The 23,204-nt window shown below is 39.4% G+C and overlaps 1 protein-coding gene across 2 annotated transcripts in view; it reads right to left on the reverse strand.

Moving 5' to 3' along the window:
* Window positions 1–4,126: 4,126 nt before the first annotated feature.
* Window positions 4,127–23,204, reverse strand: part of LOC136839562 (ubiquitin carboxyl-terminal hydrolase 2-like) — a 181,478-nt gene continuing 162,400 nt past the window's right edge. For both annotated transcript variants that reach the window (XM_067105815.1, XM_067105814.1), the window contains 7 exons: window positions 22,546–22,671; window positions 20,189–20,315; window positions 19,149–19,380; window positions 18,634–18,880; window positions 18,346–18,424; window positions 12,430–12,658; window positions 4,127–7,094 (listed from right to left, as the gene is read on the reverse strand). In XM_067105815.1, the coding sequence (XP_066961916.1) occupies window positions 7,007–7,094; window positions 12,430–12,658; window positions 18,346–18,424; window positions 18,634–18,880; window positions 19,149–19,380; window positions 20,189–20,315; window positions 22,546–22,671 (1,128 nt within the window). In that variant the 3' untranslated portion in view covers window positions 4,127–7,006. The remainder of the gene's footprint in view (window positions 7,095–12,429; window positions 12,659–18,345; window positions 18,425–18,633; window positions 18,881–19,148; window positions 19,381–20,188; window positions 20,316–22,545; window positions 22,672–23,204) is intronic.

Below are 23,204 nucleotides of genomic sequence, written 5' to 3' on the forward strand. Positions count from 1 at the left end.
CAAAGCCTCAGCCAATTTGCTACTATGCGTCATTTCTCATCAAGGCCTTGGCCAGTTTGCTGCTGAGGACAAGAAGGCTGGAGGTTTCTCATCTTGCGTCATCCACTCCTGCTTGCAAGAAGACTGCCTGCTCTTCCAGCATACATGATGATTTCTCCACTCTTGTGACTCTCAGGAAGGTTATCTCCTCCACATTATCTGCCCTTCTTACCCTTTACTGTCTTATCTTCTAGCCTCTGGTCTTGCTTTCACCTCCATCTCCTCTCCCACTATGTAAGTCTCCAGCACTGTTATGGAAAAATTTGTGAACCTTGCATTCTCTGCTCATCTTTGCATGTCAGATGTGTTCTGCTGCACAAGGAGTCATTCATGATCCATTGAGGTTAGCTCTCTGCTCCTCTCTTAGTGTGAAGTGGCCTTCATGGGAGCTGCGACCTAAACCACTGCCTTTTTCTGTTGTGAATGCCTCTAACGTTTCCTGCTAGTTCAGATGCCATTCCATTGCTGTTGCATCAAGGAAGAACTGCTATTCATCAGTAGCCTGTTCTTTAGACTTATGTGCTTCCAGGGCTTGAGGGTATTCCTCTCAGAGCCTCAGCCTTGACTTGAGGGCTTGATTGCCTCTTTCTGTTATGACAGTGAGATATAAGCTGCATTTCCCTCCTGGTGTGGAATTTTGAAGCTTCCCCATTTGGATCATTCCTATCTCTAGAACCAGACAGCAGGGAGATTAGTTGTAAGCTTTCAGAACAGCAATTCATGGGTTAACATGGATCATTCTCAAGACATTGCTCTTCTAGGGAACATGGATGAAGTTTGAATTTATGTTGACATCATCGCAATTCAAGTGGCTCTTGATTTACTTTCACTGCTCAAAGCCAGCTAGTCCTATGACAAGTACTCTCATAAATTGGGCCCATGAACTATTACGTCGTCCTGTTGTCACATCCTTGGCCCACTTCAGTAACAAAATGCCATCATGAGAGAGGAAAGTTCTTTCTTTTTATACTAGGTTAAGTATACCTTAGTTTTACCAGACCACTGAGCTGATTAACAGCTCTCCTAGGGCTGGCCTGAAGGATTAGACTTATTTTACATGGCTAAGAACCAATTGGTTACTTAGCAACGGGACCTACAGCTTATTGTGGAATCCGAACCACATTATAGCCAGAAATGAATTTCTATCACCAGAAATAAATTCCTCTAACTCTTCATCAGCCGGCCGGGGAAATTGAACTCCGGCCCATCGAGTGACAGTCTGAAGCTCTACCGACTAAGCTAACGAAGGGCTTTTTTATACATTCACTATGTATGCTTACTTCTGGAATAAACCAGGGAGGGATAATTGAATGACTTCAAGGATATTCGTCGCTGTTATGTTGTTATAGTTTCATTTTTATCCTTTGGAAAGGTTTAAATCTTGCTCTAAACCTCTGGGAGTTGCATTCTTTCAGGGTAAAGGCTGAATTCTCTTTTGAGCTCTTCAGATACCTTATGTACTACAACCCTACCTCATTACTATCTTAAATTTAAGGTCTTTATTCCTTGCAAAAAAGGGTGGAATGGTCCAAGTATTTTGACTTGGTGGCGTGCATAAACTACATAATAAGAAAGCCTCTTTGCTGTGTAATGGATACCAGTTTTTGTAAAATGCCCCAGATGTATACAAGTGCTTTTGCAGGCTAAGAAAATGCAAGTATTTTACTTTCATTGCAAGCTGGAGCAGGCTGTTAACTAAAAACACGGTGGATATTGGCAGTTGGCTACCGATGGTAGGGGAGGAATCCCCGCCATCCAGTTGGTATGCATTCACTTTACCTTTTGCCCCAGAAAGCAATATGAGGGATGGTTAGAGGGGGGGCTGTTTATGTAAAGACCTCACGTTTGTATGTTAGGAAAAATACAAATTACTTAAAAATTTGTCGTTTGTTCCTACACATATACAAACCCTTGGTCTTTACATAGGGGAGACTTCCTTCTTGGTGGGAGGATTCTGAGCAAATCCCTGAACTGACTGGTAGTTTGCCTCACCTGGGGGTTCTTTCCTGGTTATGTAAGAGCATAGGAAGGAGACCGATGCCCCTGATCTGTTGAATGTGTGATGTTCAACCACCAAACTTCTGGGCCTCTTAAATAAATGAAATGAAATGTAACATCACAGATTCAAAGATAGGCTTGGATGATCCCATATTGTTGGGGACAATAAAGCTGAAAATAGGCAACAGGTCTGTTCATTCTCAGTCTCTCTTTCCCCTTGCTAGAAAGAGGATAGGAGTTGCATCTATTAATCCAAAAAGAACTAGATTATAGACGGGATACTAAGTCACATAGAACACCTGTAAGCAACCCTGTCCAGCACATGACAGCTTGTTGCCAGTGTCACAAACACACACACACACCCCCTTTCTTTTGCAGCCGTACACCTTGACCTCAAGAGCTGGGTGAGCCATATGACTGTTGAGCAGCCACTATAGAACCCATGAAAAAAAAAAAAAAGTCCAAGAATCTAAGGGCAACATCCCAAAGGTTAAAAGGAGGCAAATGTGGTCTGTCGTGACTGCATTCTCGTCCTTAGTACCTGTCTGACAGGTTCTTCCTGAATGCTAGGGGCAGACCAATGCCCCTTACCTTATGATATCTCACCTGGAACATACTGCTGTCCACCACGTCACCTGTGGAGTACATCCATTTGATCATTACATAAAGTCGAAAGAAATGGAGCTCTTGGACACCACTTCTTGGCCGAGCTGGAACTAATAACAAGCTGTCAGCCTAGTTTTGGGATGAAGTTCTTGCAAAAGGCCTTCAGGCACTTAGTAGGATCACCCAGTGAATCAGGCAGAACAATGGGAAGTCATAAGCCCAAGACTTGAATCATGGATTCGAAAGACGTCTCCTAGGTGCCAACAGCATCTGGGGTTCCCATGAGGTCACCTACCCAAGTACTAAACTGACTAGCCCAACATTGCTAACTGTGGATGTGAAAGACATCTAGACGCCAACAGTATCTGGTGTTCCCAGGAAGTCGCCTATCCAAGTACAGTAAACCCCGCGTATTCGCAGATTTCTCTGTGGAACATATCTACCCATTATTTGCAAAAAAATTCGCCCATTCGCAGTATTTTTCACTGAGAAATATTCACTAATTAATGTATTTTCATATTTTCATGACTAAATGCACTTTTTGTGGTAAAACTGTTAAAATACTCAGGTATATGCATTTTTAGAGGGCATTTTTGTGTTTAAACTATCAAAATAGGCAGTTCTAAGTGTTTTTGGAGGGGTTTTAAGTATTCACAGATTTTAGCTATTCGCAGGGGGTTGCGGTACACATCCCCGCAAATACGGGGGGGTTTACTGTACCGACGAGACTTAATTGTTGCTAAACTTCACTGATTGGACGAGAAGCGATGTTTTCAATGTGGTATGTGGTCGTTGGCTTTTATGCCCACAGTTCAGAAAGACAGAGCTGAACAGTAATACTTCAGTGTGTCGAGATCGAAGGACAAACCCAACCATCTTCCTAGATCACACAATCCTTTGGAACGTCGAGGTGTTAGGACCAATTGTCGCTAACACCAACTCTGGTGACTGAACCTGACTGTCATACATCCATCTTCCCTGGAATGTGCCTGGTTGACCACTGTACTGAGTGTGCTACTGCAGACCCATGCACCTGCATTGTCAATTGAGGAGATGAAAGAACACTACCCTTCCCCTCTTCTCGACTTTGGAACTACTGTGGTATCATTCCTTAACACCACCACAGAACACCTATCCTCAGATCCTGAGGATTGAAGGGCTAAGATGATTCAGGATGTTGAGGTGCAGATTAGGTCAGGTTAGGCTAGGCTAGGTTGGATTAAGTACCCAACCTAGCCCCTTGAAGTGCAGGTGACTGCCTTCTGGTTGATACCATGAGGCACAAAGTTCCAGGATACTGAAGTGCAGGTTAGGTCAGCCCCCTGTATAAAGACCTCAGGTTTGTATGTTAGGAAAAATAAATTTCAATTTGTTATTTTTCTGTGGAAGCTTACTTTGCAAGTTAATGATCTTTTAGGCATGTTTCTCATGAATGGTGCGGATTTGAACTATTTATAATAAGGTGGAGGTAAGAACAATAACATTTCCATATAAACATTTATTTTTTCATATATTATATCATAGGGTGACTTCTATTCTAGGAACTTCCCCAGTGCACTGAAAAGTTCTGATTTAATTTTAGTCAATTAACTATAGTTTTCAGACTTAAAGAAATTGATACTGTATTACCATTCAACAAATTTTCTATACTTCAGGGCTAATGATAATTTTATGGGCAGAAGTGTCAAGTTTCTAGTAGTAAGAGAGGAAGCCCCAAAATAATAAAATTATGTACAGATATATCCTGTATATATGTTAAGTATTCAGTGGAACAATACCATGTTTATCATATAAAAGTGATAAACTTGATGAAAAAGTGCTCCTTTACCATGCTGAAATAAAAAAAACTTTGATGGGTCACAGCAGGGTTCCAATTTGTTGCTTCACAGAAAACTCATTCTTTGTAGACTAACTTTACAAGCTAATATATGTTAATATCAAAAGCTACACAGTAGCAATTAGTACAGTAATGTGAAGAAACAAATGGACTTTTAACAGAATCTTGTTGCCTCTCTACAAATGCCAATAGCATTGCTAACAGAAGGTAGTTTATCAACTTCTGGTTTATAACAATAGCAATTTGGAAAGCAATATTAACACAAAAAAAGTGTTTAACTTAACATATAAAATATAATACTAATATACACAGATATCCTTATACAGCAGTAGGAGGGTAGGTAGTATGTATGGATCCCACATTTCCCAACATGAACGGACATATGATAATTTCCTTTATCAACTATGAAATAAAATTAGTTAAATTTCCAACAATTATCTTAACCACATTTTTACCATACAAGAGTAAAAGGTTGTGTTTCTATACATTTTGAAGAAAGTCCATTTCTTTAATAAAATCTGACATTAACCTGTCAAAGAAGTTTTGAAGTGGTAACTTATTTCCATTGCAAAGTTCTGTACATTGCATCTAAACCAACCATGTCAATAGTCAGTTAAAAAAATAAGGGATACACTTCAAAAGCACAAAACTTGAATTCCTGACTAAAGGCAGACACTCGATAAAACTCCCAGCTTAGTATGAATATATGAATAATGGATCCCCTTGTGAATTGTGAATATGTATAAAAAAGTTTTAATTCTGCACCAGTAAATGGTAAAATCTTCTGTTACCTTTTTTCAGTAGTTTTTAACAGCAAAGCCTCTAATGAAGATGAGAATGAAATAAATAACTTGAAAGGCAAGATCTGGTGAGACAAAATATACATCACACAGTACATTCGTCATACTGTAACCAGTAACAAGGATACAAAGTACATGGTGTTCTAGAGCACCAGTAAATTTTCCCATTCTAATATTGATTTATTACGCCTGTTTTATCATGATGCCATTTTATATGCTATGCACATCTAAGGCTACGTTGGTGACAGTGCTGTACAGTAACTATAGAGAATATTTCCTCTGAAGATATATCACTACAGTAAAGAAATCTGATAAAGCCACTATATAAAGGCAACAGGGGTTTCTGAGACTGATGCTAACAGTATTGTCATCATTTCATTTTTGGTTCACTAAACTGCATCACTATATGGCACTGGTAGCATTAAGTTTTCATTAAAAAATAACAGTTGCATTGACTAGGCAACTTTTATTACTCTACAGCCATAAAAAATATTTTCTGCAGAATTTTAATCTGTACAACAGCGAGATATGTTGCATGATTAAAGATATCTGAAGAAAAACATCTGTCAGTGTTTTTCTGTTTTCATCCACATGGTATTCACTTACTGTTATACACACTGTCCTTAATAAGTTACAAATCTAGAAACTGGTGGATAACTTCCAGGTGACTACTGTTTCCACAGGTATGAGGCATAAAACATTTCATGAAGCCTCTATTTAGCAAACTAATATAAACTATGCACATCTAAAACATATTTACGACAAAAAAAATCCCTGTGTAATTTTAGAATACAAAATAAGAAATTCTAATTGGTATCATTAATCAACATAATGACAGAAAATGACCACTGTTGCAAAAATGATGTCCTGTGTTTGGTTATTTAGACTTTTGGATATCAGAGTTTATGCTACAAGATAACTCTATTTCACTTTAAATAAAATATTTTTACTATATATTTTATGTACAATATGAATGGTATGTAATATATTACTGATATATATATATTATATACATGACACAAGGTTCAACATCATCTAAAACTGGCATGTGTTAAACAGAGTATTTCAGCATTTACCAAAAATTAATAAGTTAAAAGAACTACAACAACAACAAAAAATTTAATGACCCCCGTGCCAGTGTTCCACTACTGTGTATTCATTAACAAAACACCAGTCATTCATAGTAGGAGAATGAAATCAATATGATAACTATTCACGCAAAGGAAGGATAATGGACTGGCATGTTAAACGAACAATGACAATAGGAATGAATAACCACTAACCACTATATTACTGTATGTACAAAGATCTTCAATGCACCTAAAAATCTTGATGCTACCATTACTTCCTTTCAAATGAATCAGTGATGTCCATTCTTAAATATCTGCCTATTCAAGGCAGTCTGGAACGTTAACACAACTGGACAGTCATGACATATTGTAACAATTTTCAACACCAAAACTTTGCACTCACCTTACAATAATTTGTGCACTTTGGTTTGCCTCTTCTGAGGTAGTACAACCTAAGCAAATTTTTGGTTGCATCACCCATTTTCTGTCATTTAACATGCATGTATCAAGTAACACTTAACAAAGAGGTGTAGCAACACAAACATTCAGTTTCATCCTCTCAATCCTACATTTGAGCAGAGAACTAGCATCTTTCCTGAATTCTAAAAACATATTTACACTTTAAATAATACAAAACATTCTTTCACTCTTGAAAATTATAGCTTGGATGATGCAGATGTCATTTCGTAGAAAAGTACGTATGCTTCAGGACTGCATACTCTTCCTTGGGAAATATTGGACACTCTGTAATAAAAAAAAAAAACAGTCAATTTTCCTGGACTGAGGATACATGCCTACTTGATCAGATCTAAACTACAGTAAAATGACAAATTTTAAAGTAATTTGCATTGTTCCTAACATACAAACCTGAGGTATTTACATATGGAAGTACCTTCAGCACAGCTGGAAACCGGCCAATCAATTCTCAACAAGGTTGTTAGATAGTTAACTACCGACGGTAAGGTGGGTAGTCGCACCCTTCTGCCTGACAAATTCATTACCTTCTGGCCCAGTTATCAGAATGAGGGGTGGCTAGAGGTGGGCAATATATGTAAAGACCTCAGGTTTGTATGTTATGAAAAATACAAATTACTTTAAAATTTGTCATTTGTTCCTAAACGAATACAAACCCTTGGTCTTTACATATGGAAGACTTACTTTTTGGTGGGAAGATCTGAGTAAGCTTCTGAACCAAATGAAGGTTCGCCTCACCTGGGCCTCTCTTCCTGGCTATGTAGAGCAAAGGAAGGATCTGTTGAACATGTGTGTTCAACTGCCAGACTTCTAGGCCTTTCGAATTAATGGGCATTGAGAAGCATCATTAGTAATTCGAAAAAGGTCTGGGTGAACCTTTAGTGTCAGAGACAATAAAGCTGAAGATATCAACGGGTTTGTTTATTGTCAGCCCTCTCTCCCCTTGCTAGAGAGAGGATAGGACTTACTCCTATTGATCTAAGCACGTTATATAATAGAAAGGGCTCAGTAACTCACTGCATCAAGCCCGTTCCAGCACATGAAGGCAAGCCAACCAATCCTCTGTCCACAAGGAGAGTAGGGGTATAAAAGAGATAGAGAGGAGGCCAGTCACACACACACACACACACTCCTTCTCTTTGCAACCATACACCTTAGGCAAGATGCTACCTGTCCCACTAAGGGAACTGGATAAGCTACACAACTTGCTGAGCAGCCACCACAGGACCCAAGGAAAAGGTGTCCAAGGACCTATGGGCAGCATCCCACAGATAGGAGAAGGTGAATGTAGTCTGTCATAACCACACTCCAACCTTAGTACCTGATGAACCAACAGGTTCTTCCTGAATATAAGGGATGGACCAATGCCCATGACCTCGTGAGCTCTGGCTCGGAACGTACCGTCACGCACTTCGCCAAATGTAGAGTATGCTGTTTGATCGTCTCATGAGGCCAGAAAGAAATGGTGTTCTTGGACAGTTCTTTCTTGGTTGAGCCAGTATCAACGAAGAGTTGTCGACACCCACGCCTGAGCTGTCAATTCCTCTAAAGGTAGTACTGCAGCACTCTAACTGGACACAGCAGCATCTTGTCTGGATTATTACTAGCAAAGTCCTCTAGGGAGGGGATTGAGAAGGACTCAAATGTGGTGTCAGGGACCAACAGATTCCAAGTCTTCGATATGAATTTTGGGACAAATTTGAGCGAGACAGAGCCCCATCCCCTGAAGTGCTTAAACAGCAAATGAAAGACCATGAAGTTCACCTACTCTCTTCAACAAGGCCAAGGCAAGCAAAAAGACAGTTTTGAGGGTCAGATCCCTGTCCGATGACTCTCGTAGGGGCTTGTATGGTGCCCTTAACAGCTGAGACGGACAAAAGCTTCTCTCAGCAAAGGAAGACTAGAAAGTTCACTACCTGCTGAATGGTGGCTCCGACCGCAGAGATACCTCGTCTACGACACCAACCACAGAAGACAGCCCATTTCCCCTGGTAGACAGCTGCAGAAAAGAGATGCTGGATAGTCTCCAGCTGTGAAGAGATAAGGACTCAATGGACTGGTGGAACCTCTAGACGTGTGGCTGGGAAAGGAGGTTGTGCCCAATGGCTCAACAGGTAACCCCCATCTGTTGGCATTATGTAGGGGAGGTACGCTGCCCATAGCATCCTCCTCCCTTCCTCTTACCCTTGCCCCCTCTCCCAGCCTGGGAAGGGGGTTGAAAGGGGCGCTGCTGCGCACCCTTCCTGGTGGGAGCAGAAGGCGGCTCAGTATTCCTACAGGGCCCCTTCGAAGTACAGGACTTGTAAAGAAGTGCCAGCCTGAGGTCGGGCTGCAGTGGCACGTGAAGACCCGGAGGTCTTTCCCACTGCCTGGTGGACCAGACGGTCATTATTATCAGCTCTCTGTCTGTCTACCATGGAATTCACTTGCTCTCTAGGGAAGAGAGAGGTGGAACCCTGCAATGGTCCATTCCTCAAGGCCAAAGCAGACTCAGGGCCAATGTACTTGGAGATTTGAGTCAGGACCACATCTCTCCTCTTCAACACCAAATTCGCCCACAGGTTTTGCTGTCTGGTATGCTAATTAAGAAATGGCCCTGCCTTCAGATAGCATAAATCTTTTGAAGGCAGCTTCCTCCTCAGCGTTTCTCGACCCCATAGACAACGAGGAAGCTATCCTGGACACGGACAAAGTCCAACGATCCAACCAAGAGACTGCCAGGAATGCTGCTATGGCAGTCAATTCCAGTGCCACTGACCCCTGCACAAACCTGGTCCAGCGACAGACCTGGGCCTAAGCGAACCAGAACCAGGTTAACCTGTTTGGTTGGCAGTGGCACTTCAGAGGGCAAGTAGAAACGCTTCTGAGGAGGGGGAAGTATCTTGTAAGAATGGCCAGAACGAAGTGAGTTCTCATGCCCAGAAACAAAAGTATAAGCACTTGACAGGTGAGAGGGGCCTGGCACCCTTCACAGACCCGCCAGAGGCCGAAGCCCTGACAGGCAGGAGAGGAAGGCTGTGAGCAGTCGTCAACTTAAGGTAACAACAGCTGCGTGAGTCTGGGAGGGTGAACTCATTCACGCGAATGTTTATGGCCTGACCTGGGAGAGCAATCGTGCACACATGGGCGTGAACGTGGGCTATCCTGATGACATGCTGGAATCTTTTTTGAGGCCCTTGTGGAAACGTGCAGGGGGTGGGGCAGCGCCAGCATCCTGAGGGCTCAAACACTCTCATTTGGAAGTGCCAAGGTCTGTGGGCATGGACTGTACGCACAGGCCAATGTCACAGGAGTCTGTGGGACCCCGTCCACAACCACAGACTGTGGCACTTCCAAACAAGAGTGTGCAGGTGCTGCCTCACCACCTGCGCATTCCCACAAGGAAACAGTGCAAGGGTCCAGAAAAGGCGAAGCTGGCTCACATGCCCACTCACCTGGGAAAGCAATGAGGCCTCCCACTCAGTCTTCTTCACCTGTAGAGGCCACGGCCTCAAAGAAGACTCCAGCACGTCATCAGGATAGACCACGTTAATGTCCATGTGTGCACGATCGCTCTCCCTGAGACAGCCCTCATGCACGTTCGCGTGAACAAGTGCTCTCTCCCCGGGTCAGCCCTGTGCACATTCACATGAATGGGTTTGCTCTCCCAGACCCATGCAGCCATTGTTACAGCGGGTTGATGACTGTTCACAGCCTTCCTCTCCTGTCAGGACTACGGCCTCTGGCAGTCCATGAAGGGTGGTAGGCCCCTCTCACCTGCCCCTTCAACCTCCTGGGGTTATATTGGGTTATATTGGGATTGTTCGCATTTCCATCCCAGCCTACTCACAAGTGCTTCCATTCCCAGTTCGGTTTTAGGATCGGACCTACTGTATGCTCGAGTGGTGGTGAGAGGATCAGGGGTTCTGTCAAAAGTCTCTTCTGCTGAGAGAGTAGCCCGGGAGGACTGTGACCTGGAAGGACTTGAGGGTCCTTTTCCTCAGGACACGGATATTTGATTATATCTTTTTGTGTTGCATAAGTTATGCAAAGCCATGACTTGTTACAGCCTAGGGGGTGCAGCCTCGCACCATGTGCTTTTGCCCAGGCATAGGTAATGTCTCTTGCAAATGCTTCCTCTCCCTTAACGAGATCGATCCTCACTTTTTGTGCACTAATTGCCACCGGCATGAGTTCAACCAGTCTAGCCCTTGTGACAAGTGTCGGAGCAATGGGTACAGTTTGCCAAGAAGAGGAAATTAAAGAGGAAGGCTTCCCGCTTGTCGATGGAGGGTTACACACCCCCAGTGACACAGGGTTACCAATCCTTCTAGTTCCTTTCTTCTTCTGGTGGAGCTGCCTCTCACTGCTACTTCATGAGAAGTTACTCCTAATGCTCCAACGATAGAGTCTACCTCATCCAGCCCAACGTAGGCAGGTTTGGAGGAGATGCAGCACACATTGGAGAAACTTGGGGAGCTCTGGCCCTCCCTAGGTACCTCCGGGGAGCCATCACTCGTGGGGGAGATCAACCCCAGAGATACCTAGGGAGGGTCAAAGCTCCCAAGTTTCCCCAATGTGCGCTGCATCTCCTCCAAACCTGCAAAAGTTGGGTTACAGGAGGCTGTCTCCCTTCATTCTGAGGGGGATCATCCACCCCCACCCCCAGGGAACTCTACTGTCGGAGCAATAAGGGTATGAGAGGGAGTAGCAACGAGAGGCAGTTCCACCAGAAGGAAGGAAGGATCGGTAACCCTTGGTGTCACCAGGGGCGTGTAACCCCCCGACGACATACGGGAAGCCTTCCTCTTGTATTTCCTCTTCTTGGTGAACTGCACCCATTGCTCCAACAGCCAAGCACGGCACTTGTCACAAGGGCTAGCCTGGTTGCACTCATGCCGGTGGCAGTGAATGTGCATATACTGTAGAGTGAGGATCAATCTTGATGGGGGAGAGGAAGTGTTCGAATGGGACATTAACTATGCCAGGGTAAAAACACATGACGTGAGGCTTCCCCCCTTAGGCTGTAATGAGCCATGGATTTGCATAACTTATGCAGCACAAAACACAAAGATATAATCAAATACACAAAGAAAGATCACAGAAAAACCATGATCGGTGATGCACAAAAACAGTGTGGCGAGCGTGAAGCATGGAACTGTCCAATGCATAACTATGCCAGGGTAAAAACACATGACGTGAGGCTTCCCCCCTTAGGCTGTAATGAGCCGTGGATTTGCATAACTTATGCAGCACAAAACACAAAGATATAATCAAATACACAAAGAAAGATCACAGAAAAACCATGATCGGTGATGCACAAAAACAGTTTGGCGAGCGTGAAGCATGCGAACTGTCCGATGCACAGAAGGTAAGTGGATGTATTGTCAGGAGGAAGTGTGGGCTACCCACCTTACCGCCAGTAGTTAACTACCTAACAAATTGAATAGCCAGTTTCCAGCTGTGCTGAAGGTATTTCCATACATAACGACCAAGGGTTTGTACTCGTTTAGGAACAAGATTTAGTGGCAAGGTAGGTAAAAAATACAAGTACAGTTGTTGTAAATAATTGCACTAAAATAAATATCTGGCTTTATAATTGCACAAGAAATACTTAATATCTTACCTTGAATCATTGTACTCATGCCAGGCACCTGAGTAGGGATGTTTACAATAGGCAGTGTAATGGCCAGAATATGTAGTTCCTGAATGATTGGCAACCCCTATCAAATTGTACGAAGGTGAAGTAGTAGAACTTGAAGCAAACTTTGAAAGGTCAAGATTTTCCAATGGGAATTCAACAGTACATGACAATTTCCCACGCCATCGTTCCAAAGGTGAAAAGCGTTTAAGATCTGAAGATGTTAGTTAAGGAAAATATATGTAAACATATTGGATATTATTATTATTATATTTTAATTGATGTGTTATATTTCTTGATCAAGGAATATTTAAAAGACAAAAATTTAATAAACTTTGAAGTTACTCACTCATGAATAATGTTAAGGTGGTAAAATTTTTTAAGTATTTGTATTTTTCCTAGGTATACAAACCATAGCCTTTCATATATCTGTCCTTTCGCACATGCACTATACTGGCCGTGCACTGACTAAACAATGGTGGAGATTGCAAAGGTGGTTTGCCCATTCTCACCCAACCAATGTTACCCACTGTCCTTTTGGCCTATATTAAGAATGGAAAACTGAAAGGAAAAAACTAGCAGGTTGGCCGAGGTGGGTTGCCTCCATTATGAAAAGCTATCGTTGGTATACCTTGGAAAAATGCAAATTACTTTAAAAATTTGTATTTGTTCCTTTGGAGATGCAAACACTATGCCTTTCATATATGCAGACTCTCAACTTAGGAGGGAAATAGCGTCTGCAAGTAGGGCTGAGCATCGGAGAGTTGCCTTGTAGAAAAACGGCATTGGTGTCACTGTTGGCACTGACCCAGAGGGTACGACAGTGCTGCCATACTAAAACTGCCCCAGAGGGTGGGGCAGTGCCTCCCTCTACCTCTGCTCTGCATGTTAGGGACCAGAATCACATTGGACTAATCCCAAAGAACCCTAGTCTCCCTCCATGCAGCAGAGAAACCGATGTTTGACAGCCTTTGTGATGATGGTGCTTGACTGCTGCCCTCACTACCTGTTGGAGTGAGTTCTTCTGAAAGGCCAGAGAGGGCCCAATGCCCCTAATGGCGAGCTCATGGGCAGGGGGAATAGTAGGCTTTGGAGAGTACCAATTGCAGCAAGAAGGAAATGGTGTTTGAATACCTGCTTCTTGCAATATCCTATAATCATGAAAAGGCCCTTGCACTCTGATCTGAGATTTTTTTTTCTCTTCTCAAGCAACATTTACAGTATGAACCAGTCATAGCAACATTTTATCTGGTTCTCCACCAACGAATTATTGAAGGGAGAGAATCAAGAAACTCAAACCTTGGGTTTGGACCTGAGGAATTCGCATCATGGTCACGAATTCTTGGACATAGAACAAGAGAGACAAAGCCAAAAAAAGGGTTCCTAGAAAACTCTTCCTAGTGCTTATTAGTATTAATGAAAGAAGAAAGCACTCCAAACCCTAAGCGTGGATAGCTTAAGGTAGTACTGAAAAGCACCGGTAAGCAGAGCAGTATCTCATCCAGATCTCCACCTTAGATTCAGAGGGAAGAATGAGGAAACTCAATCTCTCATCATAAGGGACACGATTTAAGCTACCATTCCTAGTGGGGAACAATGGATGAGAGTGGTCTCCACCCTACCAAAACCCAAATGAGATGCAGCAAGCCAAAAAACTTCCTCAGTCATACACTGAGGCCAATAAAGAACAGGCCAAGGGTAAAGCTAAATCCAACAACAGAAATACCTCGCAGTATCCAAAAGATAGATACTGTTCACCAGACAACTCTACCGAAGAGAGGGCTAAAGACTGTCAAGGTAAACCCTAGCCTTTACGTCACACAATGACAGCGACTCACTCAACATACGTAAAAGGTCTGCGACCTGGGTACAAGCTCCATATAGAGAAATTCCCCTTTTTATGATACTAATTATAGATGTTCCCGCCCTCAAAGTACGTTTGCCGAAAAACTAAAAGGTACTTAAATATAATCCTTTGCTACCCTGGGAGAAAAGTCAATCTCAGGAGCCACTGAGAATTCAAGTCTAAAGTTGCAGGAATAGCACTGCTCAGTGAGAAAGGAAAACAATAGGCTGACAAGGGAAGAAAGCTAAGTCACTCTCGCTGTGCTTCAACCGGAGAAACAGCAGACTGGAAAACCCCTCTGCCAGAGGCCAGTGTCATGCAAAGGAGGAATAAACACTGTAGATCACTCCTCAAAGAAGTTAGGGGAAAAAGAACAATGAACACAATGATGAAACTTAAGGTTCCATCACCGCTCAGAGAACTGAAAAAGAAAACTGAAAACTAAAGTTATCTGTAACTAGTCTCTACCCACCAAGCTGGTAACCCTAATACTCCAAGCATTTTTGCTATTCATGAAAGTAGGGACTAAAATGCCCCTGGACTTAGACACTAACAATTGAGTTGAATGGCAAAAATATCCTGCTGTGCAAAATGCATAATGTAGCCAACCTGATGGCAGCAAACTGTCCACTCAAGCACCTGCACTGCTAAAGGATGTAAAGTATCAAACACCACTCGTCTTTAGCTGAAACGTAAGTCACGATGGTGGTGTACCAAACATCCACCATCAAGACTCTCAACTGTTCCAAATATATGTCATTTTAAACACACTGCAAACTTAATGAGAATGGTACAGCCAAAACCAAAACCCAATCCCAGGAGTCAGTCAGTACATGGCCAGTCCAGTAAATGTGCAGAAGAATATTCCAAATATGAAAGGCTTAGTGTTTGTGTCCCTGTAGGAACAGAGGAGGAGCTTTAAACAAAATACTGTGCACTTATATATTGATTTATAAGTAAAGAAAGTTAAAGGCCTGCTTTGTTAAAGTTCTCATAAAACATTTGTAGGGTAACAATGACCTTGATTATGATCATCTTCCCACTTCCTCATTTGAATTTTATAAATATAGTATACTTTGTACAGTACTCTAAACAATACTTATTTAGTAGTCCATTCAACCAAAGTACCTCTATTTTACCTGGAACTCGTTACTTGTTATAGTGTTTTAGTAGAGTTCTGTAGTGTTCAGTGATGTTTCTGAAGTTGAGTAATCACTTATTCTCTCAAGGTCACAATCCCAAAATGTCTCTCATCTTGAACAAATTTTTGATGAGTGATTGTGTGTTTATAAGGAGCCTAAAATATGAGTGATTGTGTGTTTATAAGGAACCTAAATATTAAGAGTCTGAGAGGATGCAGAAATTATTTAATGTTTATTTAAAAACACTACGTGCCATCACTATACAACTTCTAAAATCATGTCAGCAGCCTGGAGAGTAGCATCAAATATCGTTTTCTTATAGTACTGTATCAATTTTTACAGTACTACTGTATATCAATTAAAAATCTACTTTTATGTTAAAAAAATACCCCATGAAAAATTGTATTACTGTACTGTACTTTATTCATTCATTCTTTCTATTACTGAGAATGAGTAACAACTTGGTGATCTGGATGAAACAGCAATTACGGTAGATTTTAAGTAGCAATTGGATTTTAAGCAATGAATATGTCAAAGGAAGAAAATTTTGAGCCCCATTAATGTTCATCAAGAGTACAATTAACAGTTTTTCGAATATTTTTTCCCCACACTCAGGTTTGTATGTAGTACAGTAAACCCCCTGTATTCACAGGGATGCTTTGACCATGTTAATTTTGAGATTATAGGATAAACAAACTGAAGGTAAAAGGAATACAGGTATACAGTATCTTCAGTGAAATGAAGAGAAAAGACTGCTAAATCCCTTACAGTTCTCCCATAAAACATGCATGTCTTTCCCCCCTGACCTGGTATTTCTTGTAAGAGACAATACTTTACCTAACCACCTTGACTAAACCGTACAAAGTCACCCCACATTAATTTAGCACAATTAATCCAATATCCTAGGTTTCTTTCATTCATATTAAATAAAGCTTGCTATTGCCTACCTATTACTGAGAACTGAACAAAGTGCTCTCTAAGAAAACTGATTTAAAATTTTACTTATTTTATGAAAGCATTTGTTGCCATAAACCTATGATTTTGTAGCCCCTGTTTTTAATTACTACAGAAAGTACAGAATTGGGAACTCCCCTGATAGAAGAGACACTTAAATTTGAAAATTAGAATCCTAATAGATATATATTTTTAAACCTAAGACATATATTGTTGACACTGCCTCAACCCTCATCACTAATAAAAGTCGGGGACTCGGTTATTCAATACAGTATACAAGTGCAATTACAATTTTGTTAGGATTAGAAAAGTTTATTACCCTTCTTGTGTTGTGGTGCGCACCTGAGTTGACCTCTTTGGTGGGTAGATCAGTTGAAACACCTGTTCTAGAATAGAGCTATTTAAATTCTAAGGCCTGTTTTCAAGGGTGTTTCAACTTACACTGCCTCCAGAGGTCAACCCAAGTTTACAACTAAAGGGAGAGAGAGACACCTTCCCCCAAAAATAAAAGAGAAACCTCCCCAGAAAAATGAAGAGAAGTATTTAAATTATACGTTACAATCAACTATTACATATTTATTAGAGAGTTTGTTGTCATGACCTACAAATATGCAAAAGTGGTGACAAAGAGAAAGTGAACAAGATAGAAAGTGCAAGCAACTCCCTTAGTGAAAAAAAAAAACTGAAAGAGCATGCAACTGAGTGTGTGGTTGGAGTTCTGCTACCAATTAAGAGGATCTTGGGTTTATTAACAACTAAGCTGGTTCCTGCCATGAAATCATTTGTCTTTGCCCTCCTATCCTTAGTGGCTACAGCAAAAACCATACTCTGGCAGACATGTTCTTTTCTTTTCTGATTACTTATAACAAATATTAGCTATATGTACTGGTAATTTCCTATTTCAAATATTCAAAATAAAAAACATATGCTTATACAGTATAATTTTTAGTGCTTCTTTCTTTCTTTGACTTATCATCTATTTTTTAATTAGTGTTAGTGTATGGAATAAATGATACTTACTACTGATAATTTCTAATGTGGCTAAACACTTAAAATAAATTAGGCATGAAACAGATTATTCATTTAATGCTAAGGTCAGGTAGCTGGCATCACCTCTCAAGATACCACATCAAGCATGACTACAAATGTAGTACCTGAACACTCCATTTTGTTACCATATATAAACTCTGAAAGTCTACTTTCAAGAAATAGTTGTTATACTTTGACTCACTGTTTATTCCTTACATTCAAGTTATATGCCAATTCACTGTTTGTTTATATTTCATTTATTTATTAAAGTTAGCCATGTAACTCATTTGGAAGCCATGGCTGGAATGCATGAAGGGGCAGTTAGGCCAACTTCCCTGTTAGTTGCTGTTTCCTAACAATTTCACAAATCGAATCTGATGACTCGTTCAAAAACATTTTTTTTTAAATTATAACTAATAACTTTAAAAACAACTTACTTCAACTTTCTTATTAGTAGTTGTGATTCTTGAAAACTACTGATCATTATTAAAATTATGGAAATTTCAGTGTTAATTAGATTAGTCTAAACTTCAGAAAAAAAAAAAAAAAAAAAACTGGAACTTTTGTTCATTACTTAATCTGAAAATTTATTATATATATATATATATATATATATATATATATATATATATATATATATATATATATATATATATATATATATATATTTATTTATTTATTTTTTTTTTTTTTTCACTTTCAAGTCCAGAATATTTTGCACAATTTCTTCAAGCATTCACCAGGATTTTATGAGATACTTTGGATAAACCACAATATAAAAACAAGAAACTGATGTGATGCAAGATTGGATACATATGAGTACTGTGGTCCTCAAGAAAAAAATAAATAAATAATAGTTACTCTTTTACCAACTAAATGCACATTAAACACTAAAATGTTACTTAAACCTTTAGATATATAAAAGGATACGTAAGACTAAAACTTTGGGGAACTTCTGAATGCTGAATGACTTTGTCATTTTTCTTCTTTCCTTACACTTTGAACAGGTCTGCAAAACAGAAAATACTTTGTTAAAGACAGTATTTTGCATTTCCAATGCACAATACAAAGTGTTCAAACAGCACTGACAGTTAGACCAAATATTGTCAAACCTTATTCAGCAAACTAATGAGTTTTCTTTTGTTAATGAACAAAAACTGCATTGACATTCACATCAAGTATACATGACCTCATACACAAAATGGTTCATATACTTACGGGTCTTTCATCTCCATCAAGGACCTCCTCTTTGGTAAAGAGATCAAGGCACTGTGACAATCTGACTTGGCCTGACTTGCTAGGAATAGGTAAACTGAGATCCCAAAATGGGTCAAAGGTCACAGAACAATGACCACAAACAGAACACTGCAAACAGGATTTCAACTGCCCAACAAACATGTCGACAATTTTGCTGTCATCATATCGTAAATAACGCTTCCATGACTCCATGGCTTTTTGGTTGTCACTGTAGTAGAAAACAGAAAATATTATAACCTCAAATGAGCAAATATTATTTATAGCCTATAATTACAAGAAATAATCGAAGCTGCAAATAACTTTCAGTCTCTCCTACCTATTACAGCTTACACACCTCAGAACAGCTATTATTCATAAACAGTACTGTGCATAGTGCTACTTTTCAAAGTTAACCCTTATTACATCTTTATATCTCCATACACACTGACAAACACTGCTTCTACTTTGTGTAGTCAGTAACCGCATAGCATACTCACTCTAATTCATCATCAATATCCTCTGTAATGGGCTTTGGTTTCAATATGACACGATTAACATCTTCATGAAGACCCTCAAGCAGCTTTCGCAAGAATTCCTGAGCATCATGCTGTTGGTACCCTGAGAATGCTGGAGCAAATCTCTGAATCTGAGATTTGAATGGTCCCGTATTTAGGGCACGACTGCTGTCACTGCCCTCATTCCACATATCGGTAAGAAGATTGGCAAAGGCTGAAATGATAGTTGTTGGGAAAATCCTAATTATTTACCATACAGTGTTACTGTGAAAATACTTTCAATATGAGTTTGAATCTTTTGTGCAATGGTATTTTACAAGATAATATAATAATTGGAAATCTGGTATCAAACCGCTTTAGTTATAGGGACTCTGAAAGCAACAGTTAATAAAATACAGTCTGGAGTAACAAGACTGAGTTGTACAAAATCAGGTATGGTGCTTTGCTTGCAATATATAGTGTAAGCTAACTGACATATGGAGGTACAAAACTTTAAAACAGTTTATCATTTTAGTAAATATATACAACATAGATGTTTGCCCTGTAAAAGACTAATTTGCTAAATATGCTCACCAACATCTCTTAATAGCCACCAGTTCTTTACAATAGGTGGCTTAGTTGGTTATTCTTTGTTTGAGGGTACAGAATATACAGAATGCAGCTGAACTGTACAGTATCTAAAAATAACAAAAACCAAATGTGCTTGAAAGCTATCATGAATAAAATATGGGGGATAAACCAAATTATCTTTTCCATAAAATTTTGTTTACGACAAACATAACCGTACCTTTCCAATAATATTATTTGCAATCATTCTGTTTTAAATATATACAGATAGAGAGAGAGAGAAAGAGAAGGATAATATATTCAATTTTGAATACAAAACATTCCACTTCTAGACTACTTTCAAATGCCAAATACAGTACCCTATCTGGATGGATTCAGAGCTGCACATAATAACTCTACTAAGCATGAATACTAAATGGTCATTCTTCAGTGAAGACAAGAGGAGCATGACTAACCTCGAATAAGGTCGCCTTTCATTGTAGATATTGTTGTATTGATATCTGACGAGTACCCATCTTGCACCAAATACTCAAGAAGACAACGTGTATTACTTAAACACTGCGTAACACTGTTCATGAAACACTGAAAAGTAAATTTTCATTAAAAAATAAAAATAAAATAAGTGTTTTGCTTATTAATAACAAATATTATAGCCTAAAGTTCAGAGAAGAATGAACAAACATCAGTAATTTAAGATTCAAGCAATCTAAAACATTTAATATAATGCACAATTAGTTCGTGTCTTTGTATATAAGCTGATAACATTTATGGAATATCTAAATAAAACCTCTTGAATGTCAGGGAAAGTGCCCTTTATATGTCAAGTTGGTTGTTGAAATAGAGTCTGACATATTCCTTTAGTAAATTATTAGAAATAAACAGGATGGAAGCATGTTAAGCAGTGATGATCAACTTAAGAGATTTAGAATTAGTATTTATAAATGGATGGTGACAACCTTCTTATTAAGAATTATGACTTATTTTAAAACTTCTGAATGTGAGAAATTAGCATGTATTAGCTTATATTAAAATGGATAAATACCTTTAATTAGACTTTAAAACCATAAAGAAGTTGGGCATCTCAGTTTTGATGTTGCTACTGTTTAAAAAATTATGATTTCATCACAATCAATAATCAAGTATCCTGAATTCAATAGTTTTACCAATGATTCTGTAAGTGTTGATAGTACATCCATGCCACTATGTTGCCTGGTTACACCATATTCCTAAAAAACTATAATTATCAAACATTCAAGATCAATGCTGAAGGGTATTATCAGTACTTCTGTTTCACCTCCATTTACAAATAATTTCTAAAAAAAGAATAAAAAAAAAAAAATATTTAATGACAAATACTATATGAAAAGTGTATATCACAGGTTAAGAAAGGACCTGGGATTTAAACGCACAAAAGTTTATATTATAAATATAGTACTATATAAACCTCAGCTAGTAATGAGAGCAGCATGCAACTTTTTCTCTGATCTGACTGTACTTCTACTTTTTACCGGCGCTGTAATGTACACATTATATAAGCCTGGAATAAGCATCAGGTAGCTTTCCTAAATCAAGAATGTATTGTATATGGTAAATACTGTACAAGGGTGCAGTTCTTGATAAAGAAAAATCATACTGTCATTATCAAACGATAAAAGTTTTATGATAGTGTTGTTATCAAATGATAAGTTTTATTAAGTTACTAGATGGTAAACAATACAATACGGGATACAGCCAACCGTCATGTAATAACACTGAAAATGTTCCAAAGACAGTTGCCCTTGTGTGACACTCCACTCGTTTGACAAAAAAGCTATGAACGCGTAATCCTATGGATCTCCTGGCCTACATTTGATTACAAAACCCTTACCATAGGGATGGTTACGTCATAAAACCCTAAACTGACGACGGTTGTTATCTGAATGGCAAAATAACGTCAAGTGCATATTTTATTTCTAGCGTGTATGGATTGGACACGAATCTGTACTGTACGGTAGACGGATTATCTTTCTGTCCCACGAAGTCCGTTTACGAAAGCTTTTCTTTTCTTAAATTAATAATCAGGACTATACACATAAAAAACTAGACTCCTATTCTGCAGAAGCTACGATACTGACAAGAAAACACTAAAGACAATAATTATAAAATATAAGAAGCACCTTATTTTGAAAACTTACAAGGGTCCACCAGAGAGGGAATCATCCCTGAGGAAGGTTGTGCATAAAACCAAAGTGAACAAAGTTATACATTCATATATGTTATCATGTACAACAATGATCATATGAAGAAACAAACACAAAAGCAGTTTCTCCAGCCGATGTGGTATGAGGTCGCTTGACCAGTTTCATCCTGCTTCGAAGAAAGTTACGGTGAACAACTTGATTATTATCCTCTCAACTTTTAAAAACAACGATTTCTGGATGAATCCAGACTAAGGACATTGTCTGGTGAACATGTGGCGAATGCCTTGTGTACCGTGGGTGCTCAATTTATTTATAACTTTACAATACATCATAATTAAGAGCTTGAATCATGTTTATTTTAAGAGGGATAAACATCAATGTTTTAGAGGTTTTACGTCAAACAGTCTTGTGCTTCTACAAGGAGAATTATCTTTCAATATAATCCTGCAGCATTAGGAAACGAACAAGAATTTCACCCATAACTCATTAAAGAACTTGAATGGACACAAACAATTCCTGTGAGCATAACGCAATGAAATAAATAACTTTAACAACTCGCATCAAAAATGCCAGACGACCTACATCCAAGCTCACGAATTTCATTCATTCTACAGCTGCCTCACTAGACTTACCGTATTTCCAATATTTCGTAGACCCACTAGGCCATTATTTTCGCTAAGGGAAGTACCACCAACACTACTGCTGCAGCTATTGCTGCTTATGGTGGTCTGATGTCGGCGAGGAGGGGAGCCTTCATCCTGCAATGCAAAGGAAATAGTCAGAAAAAATTATAACTACTGCAGAGATGGTGCGGTGCTTATCTACTCATCCCAGTAAGGCAAACTGGTCTAAAACTAGTCCCTGATCATCCACCATTTCCACTTCCTACCCTCGCCCCCTTCTGTGTGTGTGTTTGTGTGATAATTCCGGGCCAGATACATTTTTTTCTGGAAATTAAAACCCGTGGCGAAATTCTGGACTTTCCCAGTTATCGAAATTCCCCCATGGAAACCCTTCCATACAATAAAAAAGACGTGAACAATATGATAGGCTTGTCGTATAGATGAAACTCCTCTTAATTTTTTCCTAAGGGTAGTTAAAATTTACTTTTAAATAACATGCTTTAATTTACGGCACAGCTAATTAGGTCTGATAAAAAATTATTACTGCACTGTAAAACCAGGGTCAAATTAAATTTATTTGGTTAAAGAAACGTGTGTGCTTGCATGTATACCTTGGCCACATCTGAAATAGCTTTGGATCGGATGTTAATTCTACAACCCCGTACATA

Source organism: Macrobrachium rosenbergii, chromosome 6, assembly GCF_040412425.1.
Source record: "Macrobrachium rosenbergii isolate ZJJX-2024 chromosome 6, ASM4041242v1, whole genome shotgun sequence".
NCBI classification, from domain to species: domain Eukaryota; kingdom Metazoa; phylum Arthropoda; class Malacostraca; order Decapoda; family Palaemonidae; genus Macrobrachium; species Macrobrachium rosenbergii.